General features: G+C 55.5%; 1 protein-coding gene across 2 annotated transcripts in view; it reads right to left on the bottom strand.

The window, feature by feature from the left end:
• The window catches only part of PDE4A (phosphodiesterase 4A), a gene marked incomplete at its 5' end in the record, with an annotated part of 36,173 nt that extends 17,320 nt beyond the window's left edge, over nucleotides 1-18,853 (bottom strand). Inside the window, 2 exons of one of the 2 annotated variants that reach the window (XM_079703417.1) lie at nucleotides 9,536-9,589; nucleotides 18,528-18,853. In XM_079703417.1, the coding sequence (XP_079559543.1) occupies nucleotides 9,536-9,589; nucleotides 18,528-18,853 (380 nt within the window). The remainder of the gene's footprint in view (nucleotides 1-9,535; nucleotides 9,590-18,527) is intronic. The other variant, XM_079703418.1, reaches the window with a different exon arrangement.
• Between the last annotated feature and the right edge of the window lie 4,784 nt (nucleotides 18,854-23,637).

Here is a 23,637-nt window from a genome sequence, read left to right as displayed (position 1 = left end):
TCCTTGACTTATGACAGGGTTATGTCCTGATAAACCCACCATAAATTGAAAATATCGATAGCCGAAAACGCATTTAATACACCTAAACTACCTACATCACAGTGTAGCCTAGCCTATCTGAAACGTGCTCAGAACACTTACATTAGCCTACGGTTGGGCAAAATAATCTAACACAAAGCGTATTTTATAATAAAGTGCCGAATATCTCATGTAATTTATGGAGTACTGTACTGAAACTGAAAAACAGAGTGGTTGTATGGGTCTAGAACGGTTGTAAGTGTATCAATTGTTTACCCTCATGATTGAGTGGCTGGCTGGGAGCTGCAGCTTGCTGCCGCTGCCCAGGATCACAAGAGAGAATCAGACCACATGTTACTAACCCAGGAAAATATCAAAATTTGAGGTACGGTTTCTACTGAATCCGTATTGCTTTCACATCATTATGAAGTTGAAAAATCATAAGTTGAACTATCATAAGTCGGGGACCATAAGTACTGTGAAAGAATAAATATATATATTTGGTCTCAGCCTTGGTTTCCTGGCACACAGTTCCTAAAACCCTGGAAATCTCCACAGTAATAGGTATCTTTTTGTAAGCTAACGAGATGACTGACTGCTAGGGACTCCTAGACAGCCTCCGGATGGGGGCTGGTTGCCAGGAGAGCCAACCATGTGATTAGAGAGGCTGGACCAGTTCAGGGACCAGGACTGGAGGTTGAGTTAATCACCAGTGGAATGGCCAATGGTTTAGTCAATCGTGACTACATAATGAAGCCACCATCAAAATCCCTGAATGACACGGTTTGGAGAGCTGCTGGGTTGCTGAACATATCAAGGTGCTGGGAAGGTGGCGCACCTGGGGAAGCTCCAAGTCCCTCCCCCAATTCCTTTTTCTATGTATCGCTTCCGTCTGGCTGTTCCTGAGTTGTATCTTTTAAAATAAACCAGGAGGGGAATACAAAAAATGAATTTTAAAAAATTAAAAAAAAAACAACAACGCAGCAATCTAGTAAGTAAACTGGTTTCCTGAGTTCTGTGAACCGTTCTAACAAATTATCAAACCAGAGGAGGGGGTTGTAGGTACCTCTGATTTATAGCTGGTCGCCCAAAAGCACAGGTGACACACAGGTGGGGGAGGTCTTGTGGGACTGAGCCTTTAACCTGTGGGATCTGCACGAACTCCAGTTAGTGTCAGAATTGAATTAAACTGTAGTTCACCCAGTTAATGTCCATAGAGTATTGGAGAATGGCTTGGTGTGGGGAAAAAACCAAACACATTTTGTGTCAGAAGTTTTCTGCAAAAGTAGAAAGAAACAGTTTCCTTTTTAACTACTCAAACACAAAATAATTTGGATGACTCTCAAATGAATTTTGCTAAGAGAAAGAAGCTAGTGGTGGGGATTACATGTGTCAAAACTCATACAACTAATAAATGAATTTAGCCAAGTTGCAGGATATAAAATCAACACACAAAAGTCAGTTGCTTTTCTATGCCCTTAACAATGAACAAACCAAAAAGGATATTAAGAAAACAATTCCACTTACCATAGCATCAGAATGATTAAGATACTTAGGAATAAACTTAACCAAGGAGGCAAAACCTCTGTATACTGAAAACTACAAAATGTTGCTGAAAGAAATTAAAAACATGAATAAATGGAAAGACATACCATATTCATGGACTGGAAGACTTAATAAAGTCAAGATGTCCATACTACCCAAAGCAATCTACAGATTCAATGCCATCCCTATCAAAATCCCAACAATGTTCAGGACTTCCCGGGTGATGCAGTGGTTAGGAATCCACCTGCCAATGCAGGGGACACAGGTTCGATCTCTGGTCCGGGAAGATCCCACATGCCGCAGAGCAACTAAGGCCATGTGCCACAACTACTGAGCCCGAGCGCCACAACTACTGAAGCCCATCCACCTAGAGCCCGTGCTCCACAAAGAGAAGCCACCGCAATAAGAAGCCCGCATACCACAATGAAGAGTAGCCCCCACTCGCTGCAACTAAAGAAAGCCCGCATACAGCAACGAAGACCCAATGCAGCCAAAAAATAAATAAATAAATGAAAAAAAATAATAAAAAACCCCAACAATGTTCCTTGTAGAAAAAAAAAAATCCATCCTAGCATTCATATGGAATCTCAAGGAAGCTGAAGAGCCAGAACAACCTTGGAAAAGAAGAACAACGTTGGGGGACTCACACTTCCTGATTTCAAAACTTATTACAAAGCACAGTAATCAAAACAGTGCGGTACTGTATAAGACAGATGTATAGTCCAATGGAATAGAATAGAGAGCCCAGAAATAAACCCGCACATACATGGGGTCAAATGATTTTCAACAAGGGAGCCAAAACCATTCAATGGAGAAAGGACAGTCTTTTCAACAAATGGTGCTGGGAAAACTGGTTATCCACTTACAAAAGAATGAAGTTGGAACCTTACCTTAAGCCATATACAAAAATTAACCCCAACTAGATCAAAGACCTAAGCATAAGGGCTAAAACTATAAAACTCTTAGAAGCTTCATGACATTGGATTTGGCAGTGATTTCTTGGATATGACATCAAAAGTACAGGCAACAGAAGAATAAATTGGAGTTCATCAAAGTTAAAAACCTTTGTGCGTCAAAAGACACTACTCAGGGGCTTCCCTAGCGGTGCAGTGGTTAAGAATCTGCCTGCCAATGCAGGGGACACGGGTTAGAGCCCTGGTCTGGGAAGATCCCACATGCCTCGGAGCAACTAAGCCCGTGCGCCACAACTACTGAGCCCGCGTGCCACAACTACTGAAGCCCGCACACCAAAAGCCTGTGCTCCGCAACGAGAAGCCACCGCAATGAGAAGCCCTTGTGCCGCAACGAAGAGTAGCCCCTGCTCACCGCAACTAGAGAAAGCTGGCGTGCAGCAACAAAGACCCAACGCAGCCAAAAAAAAAAAAAAAAGAATAAATAAAAATAAATTTTAAAAAAGACACTGTTCAGGGAGTGAAAAGGCAATCCACAGAATGGGAGAACATTTTTTAAAATAGTTTGTTTGTTTGCTTGTTTTTGCCTGCACCACGGGGCATGCAGGATCTTAGTTCCCCGACCAGGGATTGAACCTGTGCACCCTGCAGTGGAAGCATGGAATCTTAACCACTGGACCACCAGGGAAGTCCCGGGAGAACATTTTTGCAAATCTCATATTTGACAAGGGATTAATGTTCTAGACTATGTAAAGAACTCCTAAAACTCAACAACAACAAAACAAACAACCCAATTAAAAAGTGGGAGGGGGGCTTCCCTGGTGGCGCAGTGGTTGAGAGTCCTCCTGCCGATGCAGGGGACACGGGTTCGTGCCCCGGTCCGGGAAGATCCCACATGCCGCGGAGCGGCTGGGCCCGTGAGCCATGGCTGCTGAGCCTGCACGTCCGGAGCCTGTACTCCACAACGGGAGAGGCCACAACAGTGAGAGGCCCCCGTACCGCAAAAAAAGAAGAAAAAGTGGGAGAGAATTCCCTGGTGGTCCAGTGGTTAGAACTCCATGCTCTCACTGTTGAGGGCCCGGGTTTGATCCCTCGTTGGGGAACTAAGATCCCACAAGCCACGTGCGTGGCAAAAAAAAAAAAAAAGTGGGAAAAGCACTTAAATAAACATTTCTTCACAGAAGATATACAGATGGACAATAAACATGAGAAGATGCTCAACACCATTGGTCATTAGGGAAATGCAAATCAAAACCAATGAGAGGGACTTCCCTGATGGCATAGTGGTTAAGAATCCGCCTGCCAGTGCAGGGGACACGGGCTCAATCCCTGGTCCAGGAAGGTCCCACATGCCATGGAGCAACTAAGCCCATGTGCCACAACTACTGAGCCTGCGCTCTAGAGCCCGCGAGCCACAACTAGTGAGCCCGCATGCCAGAACTACTGAAGTTTACGCACCTAGAACCCATGCTGCACAATAAGAGAAGCCACCGCAATGAGAAGCCCGCGCACTGCAATGAAGAGTAGCCCCCGATCACCACAACTAGAGAAAGCCCGCGCACAGCAACGAAGACCCAACGCAGCCAAATATAACTAAATTTATATTTTTAAAAATCCCAATGAGATACCACTGCATACCCATCAGGATAGCTATTATTTAAAAAAAAAAAAGGAAAATAACAAGTGTTGGGGAGCACGTGGAGGAATTGGAATACTTGTGCGCTACTGGTGGGAATATAAAATGGTGAAGCCAGTGCGGAAAAGAGTTTGGCAGCTCCTCAAAAACTTGAGTACAGAATTACCATGTGATCCAGCAAAGCTACTCCTAAATATATACACCCCAAAGAATTGAATGGCAGGACTCAAACAGATACTTGTACACCAATGTTCATAGCGGCATTATTTACAACAGCCAAAAGGTAGAAACAACTCAAATGCCCATTAATGGGTGAATAAAGAAAATGTGGTATATATATACAATGAAATATTACTCAGCCTTAAAAAGAAAGGAAATTCTGATGCATGTTTCAACATGAATGAACCTTGAAAACATTACGCTAGATGAAATACGCCAGACACAAAAGGACAAATATTGTACAATTTCACTTACATGAGGTCCCTAGAGGAGTCAAATTCATAGAAACAGAAAGTAGAATAGTGGGTGCCAGGGGCTGAGGGAGTGGGAATGGGGAGTTAGTGTTTAATGGGGACAGAGTTTCAGCTTAGGAAGATGAAAAAATCCTGGAGATGGATGGTGGTGATGGTTGCACAACACTGTGGTTGTACTTAATGACTGAATTGTACACTCAAGTTAAAATGGTAAATTTTATTATGCACATTTTACCACAATTAAAAAAAAAACCCTTATGCAATATATACTAAAAAGGCTGAATTTTGGGAATTCCCTGGCAGTCCAGTGGTTAGGACTCTGCGCTTACACTGCCAGGGCCCTGGTTCGATCCCTGGTCACAGAACTAAGATCCCACAAGCTGCTCAGCGCAGCCAAAAACAAGGTGAATTTTACTTTAGGTTAATTTTTTAAATTAAATTAAAAACAAAAACAAAAACACACTCAGGGACTTCCCTGGTGGCGCAGTGGTTAAGAATCCGCCTGCCAATGCAGGGAACATGGGTCGAGCCCTGGTCCGGGAAGATACCACATGCCATGGAGCAACTGAGCCCACGCACCACAACTACTGAGCCTGCGCGCCTAGAGCTTGTGCTCTGCAACAAGAGAAGCCACCACAGTGAGAAGCCCCTGCACTGCAACAAAGAGTAGCCCCCGCTCGCCGCAAGTAGAGGGAAAGCCCGCACGCAGCAACGAGGACCAAATGCAGCCCCCCCCCAAAAAAAACAACACACACTCAGGAATGAAAATACTCTTAGATCATGAGCTTGGGCCTTTGATGATAATGCCCATTTATTAAGCACCTGCTGTGTACTGGGTGCCAGGTTAGATCCTTTAAGTTTATAGTAATAATAATAAGATACTTATTCAGTATCTGCTGTGTGCCTGGCACTATCAAAGTGCTTCGTACACGTGAACCCAATGAGGTCTCCCACTAACTCTGTGAGTTGGGTTCTGTTAACGTCCTGGGTCAATGAGGAGGCTGAGGTGCAGAAAGGCAGTGAGGGGTTGGTGGCCTTGCTGCCTGCGAACCATGTCCTGTCTCTCAAGGCCCAGCCTGGACGTTCTGGCTCTGCTGAGTGCCCCTGTGGAGGGGAGAGGAACATAGCTCCATACTGAGGGCCTCAACCCCGCCCCAGGAACTGAAGCCACAGTTCGTTGGGGGAAGGTGAGACCCAAGTCCAGAGGGCGCCCGACTAGCCTTGCGGGCAGATCCTGCAGCCCCAGGGGACTCAGCTCACGTAAGCAGGAGCCCAGAGGCCGGGATGGGAAGAAGAGGCTCCCTGGGGCCCTGCTGTTTGTGCTTCCAGGAGCGAATGTCCCCTGGGCTGTGGAAGGGCAGAGGAGAGAATCGGGCCTGTTGAACTGCAGCCTGAGTGTGTGTGTTTGTGTGTGTGTGTGTGTGTGTGTATGGGGGCGTGGTCTCAGCTACCCCTCAGAACCAAACCCCAGAGCTGTGGGGACTCACCCCTCCCTGACCTGCCACTGCTCAGGGTGGCCAAAATCAGGCTGGAGGCTGTTCCAGCAATGTCCCAATAGGACCTGAAGCCACAAATCAGAGTCAAGGGCAGCCGACAGGCCCTGACATCACAGCCACACACCCAGACACTTCATCACAAAGGAAACGACTTGCCCAAGACTCCCCTTTGGACAGGCTGACTGCTTAATGGCATTCTCATTTGAAACTGCTACCTGCCTCCACCCCTCTGGGGCCCCGAGGGCTGCCCACCTGGGCTCCCAGAGCATCAGATTGGGCCTCTGCAGGACTGTGCAGCCTAGGGGCAGATCCAGGCTTCAGAGAGTTCTGCTGCAGGGGCCGATGGGAAAGAAGCAAGCAGGGGAGGGGGGTGGCCAGGAAAGGGGACACATCCCAGTTGGTAAAGATCATAACAATGAAAGTAGCCAACTGCTACTGAATGTCACATGCTAGGCACTCTGCTATGCCTGAATGTGTACTAATGCCCCATTTTCCAGAGAAAGAAACTGAGGTACAAACAGGATGAGTAACTTTGCTAGTGGTAAAGCAAGGATTTGAACCAGGGCAGCCGGGCTACAAGGCTGCCCAGTAAATCACTGGGTGTCTGTCTCCCCCAGGCAGGCCTGGCATCTCCCTGGGCTCCCTGCCCCACTCCACCTGACTGCCTTGTAGGAGGTGCCAGGCAGGCTTCATGGAAAGGCCTGGCATTTGCTTTGTGAAGGTCACACGGAGGTTGGGGGCGGGCGCTGGTGTGTGTCTGCCAGGAGGGCGCGTGGTGCCAGGTGACACGGCAGTTTGTAGGTCTGGGTTGCAAGAAGGGTCGGTGTATGTGTGAGTCAGGGTGTGTGTGCACGCTCAGGAGCCCTTGTGTGCATATAGTTGTCTGTGTGTATTTGTACATGTGTGTGTGTGAGTGGGGTCTGGGTGTTGGTGGTGCCTGTGTGAATCTGTGTATCTATGTCTGTGTCTGTGGTCTGTATGACCTTGGGAGAGGGTACCTGTGTGCTGCACACGGGCCCTGACTCCTCAGTGGGTATGAGGTATGAAAGCTCCCGTGTGTGGCCATGTGCAGGTGGGAATCGGGCCTGGGTGTGTGTTGCAGTGACAGTGTGTTCCTGGGGTCAGTGCAGTGTATGTGAGGCTGTGTGAGACCAGGGTTTCTGTGGTGTTTGTCACCATGGCCATGGGTCACCTGTGGGGTTCTCTTTTTGGCCCTGTCAGCCAGAAGACCCATGCCTAGCACAGTACACACCAGGTGACCTCGATTACCCTGCGTGTGGGTGTGTCTGTGTTTGTGTCCTGTGTAGCTGCACATGTGGAGTGTGTGTATCCATGTGGGAGAGCATGTGCATGTCTGGGTGTCTGAAGGGGTTGGTGCAGGGGAGCAGGTACAAGGCTGGAGCACCCTGAGAACTCTGAGAACCTAAAGACCACTTCTCTGCCTCAGCGCTGTCCAGCTGATTCTAAATACCCACCAGGAGTTCCAGCAGGAACCTCCTCCCCACCCCCACCCCAGCTTGGTTTTCATCCTGGCAGCCCCAGCAAGGAAGAAGGGAGGGTAAGGCTGGAGGCACTGAGCAGAGCAGGGCCGGAGGGACATGGCTTGAGGCCAGTAGCCCGGGAGTGGAGCCCGGGTGATGCGGGACACCCATATTTGCTGTTACGGTGAATGCCAGAAGCCCAGATTTGGGGCACGAAGAGGGTTAAGGGATCCCATCTTGGGTAAGCAGGAAGGGGGCAGGACCCAGCACCCATTCTGGGGGTCACCACCTGCAGGAAGCCCTCAGCAGCATCCAGACAGTTTAGGGCCAGGGAAGGGGGTGAGGCTCCAGACCAGACAGACCCTGTAAACCACTTTGGGGGCTCCCCGCAAGGCAGATTGCTCCCCTACCCCCACCCCCCCACACACACAGCAGCAAGAGCCCTCCGGTGGCAAAGGAGGGGACTGGCCAGGGGCCACCCACCTGACAGATCTGCCTGGAGGGTACCAACAGGTGTCCTCGTCGCTGAAGGAGAAGTGGACCAGGGACTCAGGGCCCGCGGGCGTCAGTGCCAGAGCAGGGGGCCGGGGTCGGGCCCGGGGTGCTGCACTGGAGCGCATGAGTGCCAAGCACCGTCGGGGCGCGCATGGGGACGGCTGCACGGTGGTGTGGCGCGCACTGCTCTCCAGGCCCTAGGTGTCTGCGGCCGCCGCCGGCGCCGCCTCCACACCCGCCCTCCCGGTGACCACCCCCCCAGGGACGGCCCGGGGCGTTCGGGCGTCCCCCCGTCCGCAGCGCCTGGGCGGGCTCCGCGCCTGCCTCCTCCTGCGGGGGCCCTGCGGAACTCTGCGCATACTTCCCGCCTGCCTCCCTTCCCCCGGGCCTCGGAGGGTGCCCCGGGCTCCGGTTTCCCGGGTTCCGAGCCCTCCCCTGGCCCCGCCTTTTCCACCCCTTCCCTGACGTCGAGCTGGGCCCCCTGGAGGTCTCCGGACGCTGTGCGTCCTGGGGGGGGAAAGACTTGCCCGCGGGCGCAGTGCGGGGTCCGATGTCAAAAACCCGGGGGAGGGATGATGGATGCGGGGGAGGTGGAGTTGGGGGATTGGGGGCAGCGTAACAGAGACAGGAGAGGCAGAGGTGAAGACAGAGACACAGAGAGAAACCGAAGACAGGCACTGATTTCCCCACACACACACCCTTCCCGACCCCACGCGGGCCTCCCAGGGGCCTCGACCCCTCCTCCTTATCTCTTCCCGCCCCAATCTCGTCCCCAAATCCGGACGCGGGCCCGCGTACTGTCCCTGCAGTGCCCTCTCTCAGCCTGTGTCTCCGGAGTCAGGTTCTAAACAAGTGCACGCGGAGAGTATTGAGGAGAAGGGCAACCAGAGGACCTCTCCGGGCTCCGGAGAAGCCCCCGAAGCCAGCCCGCGCCTACCTCCGGGCCGCCAACCTCCGTTTCCAAGATAAACGGACACTGGAAAGCCAGACCGGATGTGGCCTCCAGGCTCCTCACCCCCAAGCTGCCCGCCCCCGCGGCCCACCCCGGGTCTGGCCAGGAAGGGAACTTCCATTTGCCCTCCTTGCTCGGTGCACGCGGTAATATTCTAGTGCCTCCTGGCAAGGCAACCCCCAGAGGGCAGCGCTGGCCCCATTTCACAGGCCTGTGGACTAAGGATAACACAACTGAACACACGTCCCCACATCACCCTGGATGGCAGGTTGGCTTCACTCCCCCAAAGCCTGACCGCAGCTTCAGGTCTGCACAGGAAGTGGGAGGAACATAGCGTTTATTGAGCGACTACTGCATGCCTTATCAGATGTCTCCACGGCAACCCTGGCGAGCAGACTTGATTTTTATCGCTGCCCTGTGACGGAAGAAAAAAAATGAGGCTGACAGAGCCAGCTACGAACCCCAGACCCTGGCGCGCGCCTGATGGCCAGGGGGGACTCGAACCCACAGTCACCGGCGCGCACTTACCCGGCCCACGCCTGGCGACCGAAATCCTGAAAGCCGCGGAGAAGCCGAAGGCGCCTGCGGAAAGTTGGGGACGGGATGGCAAAGAAGACAGGAGAGGAAGGTGGCGAACGTGGGCGGCGGGGCGCGCGCGGGGCCGGGGGCTCGGGCAGGAATGCCTCGTCCTCGGTGGCCGCCGCTGCCGCCGCCGGGAAGACCTCCAGATGCAGTTCGGGTATGCGGCCCAGGCCGTGCGGCCGTGCCATGGCTTCGGAGCGGGGGTGGGGGGGTGGGGGCCGCAGGGCGGCCCGGCCTCGGCGGGCGCTGAGGAACAGCGCCGCCCGCCCCGCGCGGCCCACGCAGGCCGGCCGCCCTACCCGCGGGCCCACGGGCCCCACCCCTCCTGGCCGCCTCGGCCCTTCCGGCTACGCGCTGGGGCCGCCCCTGGGGCGGGGCGGGCCAGCGGCCCCCACGTGGCCGCGGCGGGGACACCCCACAGTCGCCAGGGGTCCCCCGCAGTCCCTCTGACGTCCTCACAATCGCCGGAAGCATCTCTACAAACACCTGGAATGCCCCCAGATCTCTGGGGTGCTGTCACACACACACACACAGCCTCCACGATGTTGAGAGGTACTACAGACCTCAGGGGCATCCCCAGAGTCCCTCAGACTTAGATCTCCACAATCCCAAGGAGTGCCCCTACTATCCCTGAGCTGTCCCCGCACAACCCAGAGGTACCCCCCAAATCCCTGGGTTCCCCCACAAAACCCAAAGGTGCTCTGAGAGGCTCCCATAGACACCGGACACTCTCACAGCTCCCCAGATGTCCCCTCTTTGTTACTGAAACATGCCCACAGACTCCAGGGGCACCCCAACAATCCCAGGATGCACCCACAAATGCCAGAGGTGCTCTGAGAGTCCACGAGAAACCCCTTCAGATCCCAGGACAACCACTATGCTTCCTCAGATGTCCCCCAAATCCCCTGGGGCAGTCCCACCATCTCTGAGTCAGGCAGAGACCCTCCAAACACCCCAAGAATCCCCCACAGCCACAGAGCATTCCCACAGATCTCCGTGAGGGCCCCCCCAAATCCTAGGGTCCCTTACAGACCTCGGGAAGGCTTCCACAACCCTCAGATCCCCTCCCCTAGTAGCTCCACAGCATTCCTGAGATGCCCCCAGAAGTGCAGAGAACCCAACATTACCTCAGGGGTGCCTCAGGACTCAGAGGATATTCCCATAACCATGGGGATGCCACCAAAATCCTGGGGTGCCCCCCACAGATCCCAGAGGCACAACTAGACTCCTCCACAGCTCTTAAGACAGGCCTACAACCCTAGGCTACCCCCAGGATCCAAGATGTACTCACAATGCTTGGGGCATCCCCAGAATGCACCCCCTACAGGCTCTGAGACATGCCTTATAAGTCTTAGACACCCCTAGAAGCCTGGAGTGTGCTCACAGCCCCTAGACACTCCTAAGAATCCCCCAGTTCTCCCACTCCTTAGCATCTCTGAGGCACCTCTTAGAACTGGGGGCCCCACAGCTCATGAGGTGGCTCCAAGAACCCAGCCTCCCCTCGGCACTGACTTCTGTGGAGTCCAGTGGTGGTGACTCTGCATGCCCAGCCACTGTGACTTTCTGGGGGGCATATTATCCCCTCTCACAGATGGGGAAACTGAGACTCAGAGAGATGATTCTTGAATAAAGTCAGCTAGCTAGTTATAATTCCAGAGCCTATCCCTCCTGTCTACAGTTCTTTGGGGTTAGGGAAGGGGGAGAAACTTGTTTAAAATAAGAAAATGGGGCAAATCTCTACTTTAAATCTAAATTGCCTCTGTGAATATCTTTCCCTCTCTACCTGTTGGCTCCCATGTCAAGGGGCCCAAAGTTGGATGACCTAGGCTTGAGTCCAGCCTCCGGCGCTTCTTTTTTTTTTTTTTTTTTTTTTTTTTTTGCATTACGTGGGCTTCTCACTGCTGTGGCCTCTCCCGTTGCGGAGCACAGGCTCTGGACGCGCAGGCCCAGTAGCCATGGCTCACGGGCCTAGCCGCTCCGCGGCATGTGGGATCCTCCCAGACCGGGGCACGAACCCGCGTCCCCTGCATCGGCAGGCGGACTCTCAACCACTGCGCCACCAGGGAAGCCCCGGCGCTTCTTATTCATTTGACCTTGACCCAGTCACTTCATTTCACTGAGCCTCAGTTTTCCTACCTGTAAAATGGGTAAAATAACACTACATACCTCATGGATGGACATGTAAAAGGCTCAGAAAAGTGTCTGTACATAGTAAGCGCTCACTGAATGTTAGTTATGTTGTTTTTTTTTTTAAATTTGCTCCAACCACCAAGCGCTGGGGCAGCTGGTGCTGCTTTGAGGAATTTTGAAGGACTAATTATCAGGACAAGTGGTCCTAGCAGCTGCTAGGGCCTTACCTGAAAACTCCCCAACAACAGCAGCAAGGCTCCTGGCTGGCTGCACCAAAATTTGTTACCAAGTCCAAACTTGTACTGCTTGCCACACGACAGGCCAATAAATTGAGTGCTAAGTTGTTGGGGCAAGGAATAGTGACTTTATTCGGAAAGCCAGTAGACCAAGAAGATGGTGGACTCATGCCCCAAAGAACTATCTGGTTACGATTATTATTATTGGACAAAATATTTATGGAGAGCTTATAATGTGCAAGCTATGCACTAGACAGAGGATACAGATGATGGTGATGATGATAATGATGATATAGCAGCTAACCTTCAGAATGCTTCCTGTGCATTTACCGCCTCTAGCTATGATCTCATTTAATTCTCACAAAATGCCCATCAAGTGACATTATTGTCCCATTTTACAGATGGGAAAACTGAGTCTTGGAGAGAAACAATCTGCTCAAGGTCACAGAGCCAATGAGTGGCTGAGCCAGGCTCCAGACCAGTGGTTGTCTCCCTTTATTTCACGATAATCCCCCCGAGTGCCTTTTTAGACGCTCCCTTCCCCACCCACCCCCAAGTTGCCTCCTCCATGAAATGTTAATGCCATAGATATGCTGTATATCTATTTATGTACTGGGTGTTTATCTGGGCTTTATACATAAAAGTAAGCTTTTTTTCACACCTCCATCCCAAGAACCAAATTTCACCCCGTTGGAGGTGATGTCGCCTTGCTGGGAATGCAGGGCTTCCCAACCTTGGCACCACTGACATTTAGCACCAGATGATCCTTTGTCCTGGGGGGCAGTCCTGTGAGATAGTAGCAGTGGCAGAATCCCTGGCTCCTCCCCACTAGATGCCAGTAGCACCCCCTCAGTCACGATGACTAAAATGTCTCCAGCCATTGCCACATGTTTCCTGGGGGGCAGAATTGCCCCTGGTTGAGAACTGTTGCTCTAAACCCACTAAGACCCACGCCCTGGCCACCGGTACCCCTCAGTCTAGGTACAAACAGAAAGGAAGGGCATTTGTATTTACCTGCCCTCAGGGTTCCCTGCATTGTTTTGCTGATTCCTTACATCAGACTTTGGGAATAGGGTTCATACTAGACCCATTTCAGAGATGGGGAAGCTGAGGCCCAGAGAGGGAAGTGACTTGGTCAGGGTCACTCAGCCTGGAAGGAGCACAGCTCGATTATGAGTTGATTTTTTTTTTTTCCGTGACACGTGGCTTGCAGGATCTTAATTCCCCAACCAGGGATTGAACCCCGGCAGTGAGAGCGCCGAGTCCTAACCACTGGACCACCAGGGAATTCTCTCGATTACGAGTTGAGTTGTCTGACTTCAGAGACTGGAATTCTGGCCAAAAGGGCCTTCATGGTTCAGTTTCCTTCTGGCCCCCTGAAGTCAGATATAAACTGAGGTCTAAAGCCAGCCCTGACCATGATCTACAAGGCCCTACATGAGCTGCCCCATCACCTCCATGCCCCATTTCCCTGAAGTCAGATATAAACTGAGGTCTAAAGCCAGCCCTGACCATGATCTACAAGGCCCTACATGAGCTGCCCCATCACCTCCATGCCCCATTTCCCTGAAGTCAGATATAAACTGAGGTCTAAAGCCAGCCCTGACCATGATCTACAAGGCCCTACATGAGCTGCCCCATCACTTCCACGCCCCATTTCCTTCCAGCACCCCTTGCTCACTCTGTCCCAGTCACACTTGCCTCCCTGCTCTTCCTCCAACATATGAGACAGGTTCCCACCTCAGAACCTCCACACCTGCTATTCCCTCTGCTTGTCAACCTCATCCTTCAGACACCCACATAGCATCTTCTCTCGCTTCATTTAGGTCTCTCTTCAAATGTCACCTCCTCAGAGAGGCATTCCCTGACCTCAAAGTCTCTCTTTTCTTCACATCCCATGCGTCACCATCTAGAATTATTGAATGCTTTTCCTTATTTCTTCCTCACTCTCTAGTCTGAGAACTCCAGGACGGCGGGAACTGGGTCCATTTCAGTCTTCACCACAGCTCGAAGATGCTCAATGTTTTTTGTTTTGTTTTTTATTTTTGGATTTTTTTGGCCACGATGTAGGGCATGCAGGATCTTAGTTCCCCGACCAGGGATCGAACCCACGTCCCCTGCAGTGGAAACGCCGAGTCTTAACCACTGGACTGCCAGGGAAGTCCCACTTAATCAATGTTTTTGGAATGAATGGCCCTGTTGCAGATGAGGAAACTGAGGCTCAGACAGGTGAATTCCTTTCCCAAGGTCACACAGCAAGTCAAGGGCAAAGGCTGGATTTGGGCTCTTAGGAGTGAAAACAGTGGGCTCAGATGCCCCCCAAAACTCTGCCCTAACCCTGCCGATCTGCAGTTCTCCCAGGCCCAAAGCCCTAGTTTCCTGAAACTCAGAGGAGCTTGCAGTCCATCTGTTAACTGCTGAAAGAGGGGGCACCCTGGCAGCCAGAACCCGGGTTTGTGGTTTGGGGGACGCCCCCTTTCGCTCTGCCGAGGAAGTGCATTTTGAGGAAGTGCAGTTCTCAAAACAACAGCTCCTCGCTGCCCAGTCCCAATGTCGGCTATCTCAGCCTTACCGCAGCCCGGGGGGTGGGAAGATCTTATTCAGCCCGGCTTTACTGATCAGGAAACTGAGACCCAGAGAGGCATGATGCTGGCCCCAGGTCACACAGCGAGTCAGCGGACGGGGCTACAATCTGAATCTCACCCACTGGTCTGGAGTCGAGGAGACCTGGTTTTTAACCCCAATTCTGCCCTTCCTTCCTCGCTGTGTGCCTTAGGCAAATCACTTGTGTCTCGGTTTCCTGGGCAGGAATGGGAAGCTAAAGATGCCGGGAGTTAAAACGCAGGTTGGTGTTGGGAGGCCCTGGCATGGGCATTGGCTTGGGCAAGCGCGCGCGGAGGCGAGACGGGAACTCCGCGTCCTCAACTTTTCCGCCAAGTTCCTCTCCATCCGCCAGGCGGCCGTCTCCACCACGCTCGGCTGAAGGTGGAGGATGGAGGTAGCGGCCTGGTACCAACCCCGGGTGGGCGAGGACCTCACCCGCAGCCTGCGGTCGGCCGGCCTGGCGCCCGCTGTCCGGGACGCTCAATAAACGTGAAGTAATAATACGGGGCGCCGTGGCAGTGACGGCGGTGGCGACTTTGCTCGGGGACGAGAGTTCCGGAGGCAGGTCCGGACTCCGAGCGCACAGTCAGCCTGTGCCTTTCTTGTCACCCGGCAGAGGGCGTGCGGAGGGAGGGGCGCGAGGAGAGACCTACTCCCGATACACACGCAGGGATGTGGGAGCGCCAGGGACTGGGGGAGGCGAAGACCCCAGTGGAGACCACGGGTCAGAGAGAGACCCCAGTCCGGCTGAATCCACCTCCTCCTGGGGCCAGGCAGAGCCTCCCTCGGTGGGGAGGGTCTGGGGGTTCAAAAGGGGTCGGTACGTTGGCCTCGCCCCCCAGTTCAGGCAAGTCTCCCCACCTCACCACCAGAGTCCTTCTCTTCCTCCCGTTCCATCTGCCTTTTGACAGATCGTGGCGGTGCCGTGACTCAGCCCCACAGGGAGCCGGGAGCGCAGGCTCTCACATCTCCAGGTCTGGAGGGGGGTTCAGATGCCATCTCAGATGGGGGGGCAGTGCCCTCTCTTTGGAGGTTCCTGTGATTCAAGTCTGGAGGGCTCTCTGGATCCCCTTTCTGGTGGCTGCATGAACTCTAACGTGGAGCACTGGAACCCCGTGTGTGCACCCTTTCTGGAGAACTGGGCTGGCAGAATGCTCATTCCTAAGGAGTGAGTTCCCATGAGAGGCCTTTCGGTTTCTCCTTCCTCCTTCTGCCTGGGGGTGGGGGGAGGATGCTGGCACCAGTACCCTCCCTCCGGCCACAGCCACTGGAGGCTACACAGGCCCACAGTGAAACAGAAACCTGAGCCCCTGCGGGGATGTGGTTGAGGTTCCTGTTTTTCCTTCCCACCCTACAGGAGCAGGGTCTACGGAGGCCCCACCTCCTCTCCCAAATTCGGGTCCCGGAGTGACTACCAAGCACTCGCTGTGTGAAGTCCTTTACACACATCCCCAATCTCACAGAACTCTCGAAATGACCCCCACAGGGCAGTGACAACAACAGCCTCACTTTACGGATGGGAAAACTGGGGCTCAGAGAGGGCAAGACACTTGTGCCAGGACACACAGGCATCAGATGGGACCTGTGTCGGAATCTCAGCTCTGCCATTTCCTGGTTGTGTGAACTTGGGTAAGAAGGAGAAGGGGGGGACATCACTGGCGGTCCAGTGGTTAAGACACCGCACTTCCACTGCAGGGAGCGCGGTTCAATCCTTGGTTAAGGGGAACTAAGATCCTGCATGCCATGTGGCGCGGCCAAAAAAACAAAAGGAGAAGGGGCTTTGCCCCTCTGGGCCTCAGTTTACCTCACAGATCACTAGGGATGAAGATGTGTGGAAAAGTCCCTGGCATGGAGCCCAAGAGTGAGCCATTATGAGATGGATCTCACTAAGATAATGATGATGATTGTCACTCAGCCACTGTCCCCAGAGAGTCAGCACCACAGAGACCAGGGTAGGGGGAGTCCCTGGGGCCTAAAAAGGGACTAATGCCCAGTTCCTATTGGACCCCGCACCCCATTGGGTCTCTCAGGACAGTGACCTGCGCCAGTTTGGCGCACTGCCCCTGGTCTTGGCATTTCCTGTTGATTCCAGCTTTGTTTTCCTTCAGCCTCTCTCCAGTTCCCTGTGGGAAACAGCAGGCTGTGAGTGCTGGATCCATGACACTTGCTTCCTGGGGGTGGGCAGGGGTGCTGGAGTGCCCCGAATGGAGGTGGGTGGGTGACCTGGAGGCTGTGGTGCCTGCTGGAGATCCCCAGAGAGAGTTAAAATAGTAGGGTCCCAGCCTAGAAGGGCCTCCCTCAGGAACTCCAGGAGAGGCCTGACTCTGACTGTCCCAGTGGTGTTCCAAGTAGAGGGGCACCCACGGGAGTCAGGCAAAGCACTCAGTCAAAGCCATCAGTCACACATGTCACCAGGACACAAAGTCAGACCCCATCGGAACACTAGGTGGTTAGAGGACAGCATGCCAGGGAGTTGGGTGCACGCCCCAAAAGTGAGAGCACCAACTCTCAGACACGGGGCACACAAGCAGCCGAGAACATTTCACAGGGTCTCAATCACAGTGTCCCCAGGAATATACACATCACAGTGCCACCATCACTGCATCCCAGAAATACATGCTGTCACAACCTAGGAGCACACAGAGTCACTGTCACAATCACTGTCCTAGGAGCACACAGAGTCACTGTCACAATCACTGTCCTAGGAGCACACAGAGTCACTGTCACAATCACTGTCCTAGGAGCATGCACAGTCACTCTGTCACAATCACTGTCCTGGGAGCAGACACAGTCACTCTGTGACAATCACCACATCCTACAGTCAGGGACACAATCACAATGTCCTGGGAACACATACAGCCACGCTGTCACAATCATAGTATTCCAGTAGCACACACAGTCATCCCATCACAATCACAGCACCCCAGGGGCACACTCAGTCACCCAGCAAAGTCACTGTGTCCCAGGACCACTCGATGTCACTGTCACAACCTCTGTCCCAGAAGCACACAGTCACTTAGTCACAGTCCTGGGAGCACAGTCGTACAGTCACAATCACCATGTCCCTGAAGCACACAAGTCACACTGGCACAATCACTGTCCTGGGAGCACACAGTCAACATGTCACAAACTATACTATCCTGGACACACACACAGTTATGCTGTCACAATCATAGGACCCCAGAACCCCAGGCAGAGCATGCAGCCAAGGCAGCCACAGCTGGCCATCCCCAACAGCTGGAGCAAACTCAGCTCAATGAGAGGGTACCCAACTCACACTTCATCACTAACACTGTTACCTAGGGAGCCAGGGACTCCCTCACCCTGTGGTGGGACTGTGCACCCCATGAACACTGTTCCCTCCCTCTGGGCAGCTACTGAACCCTAACACTCCTGCCCTGAGCGGGGGCTCTGACATAGCACACAGGCCCCCAACACAGGGCTCCCCAAGAGGCCCCCTTTAGATTACTGACCCCAGCTGCAGGGCAAGTCCATGAATCCCGCTCCCAGTACAGTCCTCTCCACTCTAGAAGGACCCTGGGAGCACCCCAGCCTGCAGAAAGCATTGGGGTTCTAGCAGGCACCCCCTACAGACTGACCCCTAGGCCATCCCCAAACAGTGAATCTAGACCCGTCAAGTGGCACCCAGCCTAGTCACTGTCCTGCACTGTCACCGACGAAGGCTACAGACCCCTAAAGCTGCAACCCTCAACCAAGACCCCGTTAATAGCACACGCAGCATGGCGCCCCCATAAATCGATCTCAGGATCATCTTCAGTAAGAAGTCTCGGGTACAGTGCACCACCGGGGGTCAGGTCCCAGACGCCCCCGCAGTAGAACTCCTCCCCCCAGCCCCGTCAGTCACACTGATCCCACCCGCGTCGCAGCGCCCCCGCGCGGTCAGCGGGGCGAGTTGCGTCCTCTCTGCGCGCCTATCCGCTCCGCGCGCGTCCGCCGCGGAGTCTTACCGCCTGCAGCTGCCTCCGCCCGCGCTGCCGCTGCCGGTGCCGGTGCCGGTGCCGTGAAAGGACGAGGGCCAGGACATGCGGGACGTGCGCAGGCCAGGCCGGTCGCCAGTGTCCACGGCGTCGGCGCGCTCTATGGGCCGGTGTGGCGGCCGCTCGGGCTCGGCGCGCTCCGCGCTGTCCGAGTAGCCGCGCTGCTGGATACGGATGGGGGTCCGCGGCTGCCGCCACAGGTGCTGGGGGGGCGGCTTCAGGGTGGCCTGGCCATCCCGGGGCCCTGGCAGAGACAGAGATAGGCTCCTCTCTGAGGGGACGGCCGGGGGCTCCATGGCTCCGGCCCCCACCTGCACCCCAGGGGGCCCCGGCCTCTCCAAGCTGCACCCCGTTCAGCTGCGCGCGAGCTGACGCGCCCGGGGCCCCGCAAGTGCCCCTGGCCTCGGTGGGGCCATGGCGCCCCGGGGAGAGACCCGGGGGCGCTACGGGCCGATCGCCCCCGGGCCGGGCGCGGACGCTTCCTGTCAGCGCCTGGCTCTCTGCTAGATGCGGGGCAGCGCTCTCCGCGCTCGGCGTCCCGCTCTGAGGCAGCCCCGGCTCCCCCGCCCCGTCCCGCCTCTCCCCGCCCCACGCCCGCCGCGGCTGTCAGCGCCGCCCCCCTCCTCCTCCGTCCGGGCCAGTGGGGGGCAGCCACCCGAGGGGGGGCCCTTCCCGCCCACGCAGAGCCCCGCTCTCGGTGGGGAGGGGGCGCCGGAACTCAGCTCTCTCCAGAGCACCCTGCCTTAGCCGCGGCGCACACGGCCACGAAGGAGTTAAACGGTTAATCCGATCGCGAAGGAGACACCCGACTGGTTGCCGGTGTGTCAGTCAGTCCGTCCATCATGGTGGGGGCGGAGCCCAGTGCTGGCTTGTCCTCTTCGCTACCCCTGGCCAGGGGGAGCTTGTGGGAAGTGGTCCCGGAAACACGGATGCGGTCCCTGCAGCGGGCGGCGACGGTGTTCGGGGAATCTCCTGTTGGTGGGTCGGAGGACGGTGATGGTGTGTGCCCGGGGCGGGATGTGCGCGCACGTGGCCTCTTCCGAGGGATGTCTGTGTTTTCGGTGTCTGCTCGAAGTGTGTGTGCGCACGTGGTTGGCTGCTGCGGTCTGCCTGTTTACCTGGATTTCGCTGTGCGTGTATCTGCGTGTCTGTGGCTGAAGGAAGTGTGTGCACGTGTGCTGCCTGTTTGGAGGTTGTGTGCCTCTTACAGGGTCTGTTCTGATGGCCTGGGGTCTGTGCTTGTGTTCCCCCGCGACTGGGTGTGTACTGTGGTGGGTCCGCGCTCGCGGAGCTGTGCACTCGATTCAGCCTCTGTTGTTTGACTGTGGTGTCTGAGGGAGTCCGTGTGTGTTGGTGTGTGTTTGTGTGGCCGGCCTGGGGCCACTCTGAGGTGTTACTGGGGTGTGTCCCTTTGGCTCCTGTGTGGCTCCAGGAGGACACCCCGGCTCTGATAACCCGACTGCCCGCCCACCGCTCTGTGTATCGCTGCTCCTTCTAAAGTGCTTCTGCAGCAGGTAAACTGAAGCAGGTCCCGGGCAGCCGCGGGACGCATCCCCGTGCCCTTTTCAGGCGAGTAAACAGCCGCGCCTCCTCCCCGCTGCCCCCGCCGGCAGAGCCCCCCTTCCGGCACCTAAATCGGGAGTCGCCGTGACTCACGCTCCCGCCTCCCCCAGCGCCGCGCTGAGCGCGAGCGAGCAGAGAGCTAGCGGGATCCGAGCGCCCTCCCTTTTCCCCCGCCCCGGCCCGGGCCGAGCCCTGGTGTCGGTGGCTGCCGGGCAGGGGGAGAGCACACACACTAGTGGCCCGCCCCCGGCCGTTGAGCGCTCGGATTAACCAGCTTGGGTGCAAGTACGCGCAACCAGGCCCCGTCCCCGCGCGCCCCCGCCAAGGGCTCCCCCCGGGCAAGCCTTGCCGTCTGCCACCGCCCTCCCTCCGCACTGTTCTTATTGGAAAAAAAAAAACAAAAAAAACAAAGCCCGTCTCCAACCCTCACAGCCGCTTTTCTCCCCGCCAGAGGGGGCTCCAGGCGTGGGCGAACGCAGAGCCAGAAACGCCCTCCTATTAGCAGCGGCTGGATGTCCCAGAGGCCAGAGCTGTGTCCCCCAACTTCTCTCAGGGACCCTCCCCACAAGTGCATACTCAAAAAAGCTTCTAGGGGATCAGTAAGGGCTGGAAGTCCTCCCCAGATCACTTGAGGGTCTTGGGCTGGACCAAATTATTGGCGGGGGGCGGGGGGTTGCTGTTGTCTTGTCAAAGCTCTGGGTGGGGTAACACAGGGTGGGGTTGAGGGTGGGGTCAGGTCACAGCGGGGGCTGCACAAAAAGGAAAGCCCAAGGCAGTGGGCCAGAGCTGGTAGTTGGATCTGTGGCCTGAACCAGGTAGAGGCTAGAGGAATTTTCTTTCTTTTTTTTTTTTTGGTGGGGGCTACATTAGACCACTGGAGAGGGGTATGACAGTCACTTCCTCCCCCATTTGGAAATGAACCATTGTACCATGACCCAAGCAGAGTCCCTGGAGCCCTCCGATTGAGTAGACAAAGGGGTGGATGGGGAGATTGAGGCTGCAGAGAACAGTGGCAGCTGTCTGGCTTTCAAATTCATCCTTGGGCCAAGATGGGGGTTGAAGTGCCCTCCGAGAACCCCAGATGAGGAAGAGCAAGGAAGTGCAGTGTGAAGCTGAGCTCAGAAGAAAGAAAAATGCCAGTCCAGACCTCCTCCAGGGTCCCACCATCTCCTTTTAAGGCCTTGAAGAAACTGCATCCTCTCAGAAAGGGAAAGAGAGGTGCACAGCGGATTGGTGGGAGGCTCACTCCCTAGCCTGTCCCAGCTCTCTGATTATGGGAGCATCGTTGGGGACTGGAGGGTTGAAACCCTTTCCGAAATCCTGCCCCTTGCTTACTCAGGCAGCAGCAAAATGGAAGAAGGGGTTCCTAGGGGCTGCAAGAGGTGCCTCTTGCAGGGGCGGGGTTATGTCACAACCTGACCCACCAGGCTCCAGGAGAAGTTTCAGCTGCTTTTGCAAAACACAGGGAGCCAGGAGCCTAGAGCACGGGAAAGGGTTGGTGGCTGGACTTAGCCCAGGTGGCCCTGTTCCTCCACCCCACCTCCCAGCCTGGTCCACCTCCTGCCTACCTGTCAGCTTTGGTGATGGAAATCCGCGGGGGGATCAGCAGTGGCAGTGTGGTGGGCCGTGGTGGCAGAGGGACCCCAGTTTCCAAGGGCTCAGGCTCAGCCCAGCCCAGGCCTGGACCCATGGAGAGGCGTCGGCGAGGGCGTCGGAGGGCAGCCCCGAGCATGTTGGCTCGGCCCGGTTCGGGGGTCTCTCGCGGCCTCTGAGGTGTGACAAGGGCGGGATAGGGGTGCAGCCTGGTCAGGCAGCTCTGAGCCCCTCTCTGCAGTAACGTCCCTCCCTAACCATCTGAGATAGTGGCCGATGGGGATATAGGCTCCTGTGCCCCTCTCACATCTTAGCCACTCACTAATCCCTCCCACAGAGGGTCCCTTCTCAGCTCTTACATCTGAAGGGTGCCCGTTCTCAGCCATAATTTTTGTGGGACTCCCTTTTTTCTCTCTCTCTTTTTTTTTTGGTGTGTGTGTGGGCACACCACGCGGCATGCTGGATCTTATTTCCCTGACCAGGGATCGAACCCGTGCCTCCTGCAGTGGAAGCACAGATTCTTAACCACTGGATGCCCAGGGCTCTGGGCCCTCATGCCTGTACTCTGCCCTTCACTGTGAAACCCCTCTAACACATCACCACCCTCCACGTCCAGGAAGCCCCCTCTTGGCCTAAACGTCTGTGGCCCCCTCTCCTCATATCTGAGACCCTCAAGGCCTCACCCCCAGCACCCTCCCCTCCACCCTACAATCCTCTCCCTATTTGGAAAGACCCTTGGAAGATCCTGCCTTCTACCCCTGGGCTGAGAGCCCTTAATTTGGGCAGCAGGAGAATAATGAAGTCAAGGGAGTAAACTGAGGCACAAGGGGACAGGACTCCTTGCTGCCTGGGGGGAAGTGAAGCCAGGCTTAGTGAGCAGTCAGTCTTGGTCTCTAGAGGGCTCCCTACTCCTCCTCGCAGCCCAAGCCCCGCCCCCATCCCGGGCCCCGCCCCTCGCACCTCGTCACCGGTTCGGGCCACCGGCAGGACACTGCGACTCCTCTTCATCCTGCCAGACTAGCGCGCCTTGGGGGCTTCAGGGACCATGTCGGCCCCGGCCAGCGCCTCCTGCAGGACCGGGCCGAAGGCATCCTCCATTAGCTCCCGGGGGCTCCCCCTGCCGGCTGAGCATGGAATCCGCCCCCGCCCCTCGGCAACTGCCTCTCCTGGGGCGTGACGTCAGCAGGTGGCTGACGCACTGCCTGTCGGTGACGTCGCCCGTCTGTTGCCAGAGCGACAGCTGATGCACGACTGGGCTCTGAACAGCGTCAATGCCTGGATTGGCCACTGGGGGGCCGAGAGCCTCCGGCCCGGGTCGCCCCAGCCCCCACTTGTCCTCTTGCGGGGGCTTCTCCAGCCTGGGGATCCCTCAGAGAAGACAGGGAGCTCCCAGAGCCGGCCGCGTGTGGCGCGTGGTCCGAGTCGGGGGCAGGAGGAAGCGTCTTCTCCGAGCTGTTGGGCTTTTATGCCTAAACCCGAAATAGCTCCGATGTGCGGGGGCCGAGCGCAGCGAGACGGCGGCTTGGGCACAGATGGGGGACGCGCAGGCAGAGGCGCGCAGAGAGAGACAGGGACGCGTGGAAATAGAAACAGACAGGGACACAGACGCAACTCCCGATTATGAGTGCGCTCTGCTGCCGGCAATCCCTATCTAAAAGCTTGCGGGAGGGAAAGGCTGGCTCGCTCGCTGCACCATCACACCCAGGCGCTGCAAATTATTGCTGTGTGGCCGTAGGTCAGTGACTTAAACTGTCTAAGCCTCAGTTTCACCTCTGTGAAATGGGATGATAATCCTTGCAGGGTCTATACGAGAATGAAATGAGATCAGACCATATTGAATTCTCGAAGAACAGCGTCTGGCACGCAGTAAGTGCTTAATAAATACTATTACCATCTGAGCCTGTGGGAGTCTCTTAGAACCCAA

Source organism: Hyperoodon ampullatus, assembly GCF_949752795.1.
Source record: "Hyperoodon ampullatus genome assembly, chromosome: 4".
Classification (NCBI taxonomy): domain Eukaryota; kingdom Metazoa; phylum Chordata; class Mammalia; order Artiodactyla; family Ziphiidae; genus Hyperoodon; species Hyperoodon ampullatus.
The sequence above is the reverse complement of the archived record's forward strand: the minus strand, read 5'-3'. Positions and strand labels throughout refer to the sequence as shown.